Source organism: Cynoglossus semilaevis, chromosome 1 (assembly GCF_000523025.1).
Source record: "Cynoglossus semilaevis isolate Cse_v1.0 chromosome 1, Cse_v1.0, whole genome shotgun sequence".
Taxonomy (NCBI): domain Eukaryota; kingdom Metazoa; phylum Chordata; class Actinopteri; order Pleuronectiformes; family Cynoglossidae; genus Cynoglossus; species Cynoglossus semilaevis.
In genome coordinates, this window is record NC_024307.1 from 17109110 (window position 1) to 17114216 (window position 5107).

General features: G+C 42.8%; 1 protein-coding gene across 5 annotated transcripts in view; it reads right to left on the minus strand.

The window, feature by feature from the left end:
* syt16 (synaptotagmin XVI) overlaps positions 1–5107 on the minus strand; it is a 20899-nt gene that overhangs the window by 5166 nt on the left and 10626 nt on the right. For 3 of the 5 annotated variants that reach the window (XM_017038783.2, XM_017038777.2, XM_017038773.2), the window contains exons 2-3: positions 3576–3818; positions 1165–1422 (exon numbers count right to left, since the gene is read on the minus strand). In XM_017038783.2, the coding sequence (XP_016894272.1) occupies positions 1165–1422; positions 3576–3818 (501 nt within the window). The remainder of the gene's footprint in view (positions 1–1164; positions 1423–3575; positions 3819–5107) is intronic. The other 2 variants (XM_017038792.2, XM_017038789.2) reach the window with 1 other exon arrangement.

Genomic DNA, 5107 nt, shown 5'->3' on the forward strand with positions numbered 1-5107 from the left:
AGGGAAATTATTATTCGGACGATATTAGTATAATTATGTAATATCGGTAAGAATCGTTTTTTTTTTCCCTCTGATAATGAAAACTCGATATCGCAATGTCTGCGTTGATGTGACCTGAAAACCGTTTTGAAGTAAATGTCAACATGAATGATCGTCACTGTGACACCACTGTGTAATGTAACGTGTGCACTGGTGTGCTGTAAACGGCTGCATATATCGGTATCGGTTGATATTGGAATCGGAAATCAAGTGTTTGGACAATATCCTCCTGTATTTATCTTGACACAGGGACGGCTCTCACAATCACCTCCAGCACCCTCTACTGGACAGGGTGATTTTGTAATCCCTCAGAAAATAAACAATTATTTCAAGAGAGAGATCGGTGACACCAAAGCATAATTTCACCAAAGACATGAACTTAGCCCAGTGCCTTGATGTATAACGATCTGACGTCAAACAATATCTGTTCCTGGTTTAATCAGCGACTAATGAAGGGGCAGATCTGATCCTGAATCAGTCCAAATATCCTCTAGCGTTGGCTCTGACTTCACCAAGCTTGTGACCGGTGTTGTAACAGAGAAGTTATTGTGTCATCTATCAAACTGTGGCCTTTTCCACCAGGAGACGCGTCAACTGTGAGAACAGTGTGTACCCAAGATTATTCTAATGTGATTATCTCCTAATCAACGTCAATAAGGTTCTTGGGGGTGTGACAGCAACCACTGTACGGAGTGTTCCCGTTCTGGGAAAGCTGACTCACCAACTATGGTCCTCATTTGTGTGTCTGTATGTGTAAATACCTGTGGAGACACAGCGACCCAGACCTCCTCAAAAAGGTCAACAGCTCATTCCAACAAAAGAAAACATTTATGTTTCCAAACAAACACATTTTAGCTAAAATGTTTCATTACTTCTGGGCGGAGGTTAAAGGTTCTGTGTTTTGTTATTGTAAAGATCTCGGATTTTGATTCAATTTTATCAAAGTTCTCAGTGTAACTTTTAGTGTTTTTAAATATATATGACTTTATTCCTGATGTTCCATGTTGTTAGTTCCAAACCAATGCCCATTTTGCAGTCCCTAACTCAAGTGAACTCATGTGGTACCGACAGAACCATGGAACTGTTTCGCACAGGCGATGGTTTCCATTTGGTTCAACACCTCACCTTCACAGTCCGACGGCTCAGTGCTGCCCTCCTCCTGCTCCGACAGTCGAGTGAACTTGTGGCGTCGACCCAATGAGTGCTGAGCCTTCTGGGACCTCTGCTCATCCTCACCCACTGCTGCTGGAGCTGCTGCGGGCGTCGCACAGCGAAAACTCTGAGAACGCGACACAGAGATCTCAAACTGTTTCAGGACTTCATCGCCGCTGTCGGAGGAAGTCAGGTCGTCCTCGTCCTCATCAGTGGCACCATAGCTGTTCACTGGGGGGAGGAGAACACAGGAGAACACGGGGTGACAACGGGAAGAAGCTGAGAGAGTGGGTAATAAGAAGAAGTTTGGACAAATATGATCAAGGCGTCATCACAGAGTGATCATTCCAACAACAGAGGTTTCTGTCTGAAATATAGTCCCAAACATTTGGTCATGGTTCATTTTCAGTGAAGAAGTCCTTTTCTACGCCGATGACACTGAAGTATTTTTATTCAGCAGAACCAGGCAGTTAGAGCAAAGACAGTCCAGATGACAGTACATTAAAGCTTCAGGAGGTAGAATCTCACACACACACACACGCACACACACACACCTCAAAGGGTCCTTCACTTACTCTGTAATTTGTCCATAATAAGATAGCAACTGCTGAATGAATGACGCTGTAGCAGCAGCAGTGTTTTACACACACACACACACACACACACACCACATCTACCTGAACAATTGCCATGGTTACCCACAGAGCAGGAAGCCTGAGGAGTGGGCGAGCAATGACTGATCTGTTAACTTCTGTCTGCTGTAGCAACACACACACACACACACACACACACGGTGGATTTTGCCTTGTTCAAACTGCATTTTTGAAAAGTACTCCTGTATTTTCTTTTCCTAATACTCTGTAAACAGAGTAAAATAACAACAGGTCCCGAGACACGGCCACCCACAGGCGTTTGAAAGTTACATTCACGAGAAAAACGTCAAACTACTCATCAAACAAACAATCATTTAAATGAATTAACATAAACACAAAGTTATTTTTTCTACATTTGTTTTGTTTTGTTACAAAACATCAGTTTTTACTTTTAAAAGCAAACAAAGTTATTTCTTACTCCTGAAAGACACAGACCAAACATAACCGATGATCTTTATCCTACCTGCGTCCTTCTTGCTTTAACGTGAAGCTCCACAAAGTTTGCAGACTTAAATATGAGGCGACAGGTTAAAACTGGCCGTGATGTTTGCTAAAGGAAACTGACTGTGCAGAGAGACTCCACCTGCAGCAGGTGAGCTCAGGAAAACCTGCTCTTGTGTTTGTTTTAGCTCTCCTGCTGCCGCTGCTGCTGGCTAAGATTAGCTGTGAACGCATTTAGACTAAAGTTAGCTACAGTAACTGTTAGCCAGGTAACAAAAATATACAATTAAATTTAAAAAAAGCTTTAGTATAAGCTATAGTAGCAGGATAATCTTACAAAATAATTTATACAATCATTGTAAATGTTCATTTAGTTATTCCTGTGGACATCAGCGTGGTTTTGTTATCACTCTTGAGATGTAGTTACTAGAGAAAACTCCACCCAGTAGGTGGCAGTAATGCAACTCAGATGAATCAGACTTGCTGGTAAACACCAAAGAAGAAACTAGAAGGTCGCTGGCAGAGTTAGCTTGGACTAGACTGGACTGACCAGCGGTTAAAATAAAATTCTTCTTGCACGTTGCCTGTTCAGTTGTTACTAGCGCAGTGCTAAATCTCTGCTAACAATATTTTAAATATCCAGTGGACAATCAATTGTAGAATTATATAGTATGAACTTCAGTAAATTTATATGATTTAATAAGGTTTTTTAAATGACTAATTAGCACCACCTACAGACCAAGGAAGCGGAACTACATTCTCGAAATAACAAACTTTTCTGCATTTGTTTGCATTGGGCAAGTAATAAAAAAACCTTGAGACCTTCCCTCCAGTGTTGACAGGTTTTTCTGTGGGTGTTTTCATTGTTTGACAAGTGGGAGGAATAGAAAGATAAAAAAACAACTAATGAATAGTCATAGATGTCTCTGGGTTTTTCACTCAACTTAAATGTTTGTAACATGTGTTTTTACTACAGGGCGAAGCAAAATAAATCCTGTCCACATATGCAAACTTGCAGATTTCCCGTCACCACCCCACACCTGGGGAGTGAGCAAGACTCTGACAATCCAATGATTAGCTCCATCACGTAGGGCAGGGGGTCAAAGTCATTTTCACCATTTCATTATAAGGCATCTCACAGGCCAAACAAAATGACTCAGCGTGACATGTGGAATAAAGAGAAGTCAGATTTGGCGTGCAGTGAGAACTCGTCTTCGTCATGAACCAGTTTTTCAGACCTCTGTGAGTCAGAAACCAGAAGGCAGTGTCTTTGGTCTTTGTGTCACTCACCAAGTCCCTGTCGTATCCCGGGCTTTCCTCGTCTCCTCCGTCCATGTTCCTCCAGACAGGGAAGTCCACCCACACGAGAGAAGCAGAACTTCTTGTTGATGAAGAGGAAGAGGACGGCCAACGCCACGATGAAGACGCCGACGGCCGACAGGAAGCCGATGGCCTCTGGGGTGACTGGTGGGAGGAGGGAGAGGGAGAGGGGACACACAATGACACACTGATCAGACCACACAAACAGGCAGCCTGCACACACACACACACACACACACACAAGTACACGTTCACACACACAGTACGTATGGTTTACAATACGTGATACACACAGACAGAGAGTCAACAATTTAGTAAAGAGTCCAATGTTTCAGCTGCTCTTCATCCACAAACTGTTCACAAGTCTGTTCTAGAAACCAAGAACTGGAGTGAAGGAGAGTGAAGGCTGAAAAAACTGCAGTACTACTACAGAACCACTGTAGTTTCCCTGGCTCTGAGGAAACGTCAGTGGCTCTCACGTACCTCCATGTAGTTGTTCTTAACCAGGCACACCCGGACCCCCGGGAGTCCACTGGGACTGAAGAACACCGATCTGTGTTTCAGACTCTAACTCCTGAAGAACCCTGAAGAGATGACCTTCAATTTGTAGCCTGAAGACCCAACTCTGCTCCAACCAAAACTCATTCCACTGTCCTGGACTTTGACTTTGACAAACTCTCTTCAGTTTGACTATAGACTTAGAAGAAAAACTGTATAAAATGTTATGCCTTCATTTTGGTCAGTGACCAGGTTGCTGAGTTAAATCCTGGAGGACATCATCTGGACTTAACTCAGGGCAAAACCAACTTAGACTCACACTCTGACCGCAATTTAGACGTTTATTCAAAATGTTATTCTGTGACTTGGACCTGAATACAGGAGACCTGACAACATTAAAGGTGTTGTTCAAATCTGCTGCCTCGGTGTTGAGAAGGTTTCTTTTTCTGGTTTATATATTTAGACAGTTGTTTCCAGGCATTTCATATCTGCCAAAAAAACCCAGCTCTAAATGCTTCACTGGGGCTTTAAAAATGAATGGATGTAGTGTATATGGTGAGGCAGGAAAGAGGGAAGGAATTAAACAAACTGAACCAAAGAAACAGAGAGAGCATCATCGTCTTCATCATCATCATCATCATCATCATCAGTAAAGCAGAGATAAGATGGGTAAAGATTGAGGAGGCGAAAGACTCGCAGCTTTGCTCAATGAGACTCCTGCAGTGTTGACGAATAGAAAAGTGTGTGTGTGTGTGTGTTTTACGCTGGCTGCCTCCTGTTTCCACGGCAACATTTCACAGAGCACAAAAAATGAATCAATGGGAGAAAATAGAGACGAGTTCACATCCCACTGAGATGCAACGCTAAAGAAAGGACTGTAGAGTAGGTGCGTGTGTGTGTGTACAATCAAAATAATGAGCAGCAGCAGCAGCAACAGCAGCAGCAGCAGCAGCAGCATCAGCAGCAGCAACAAGAATATCAGCAGAAAAAAATAAATAAACAAG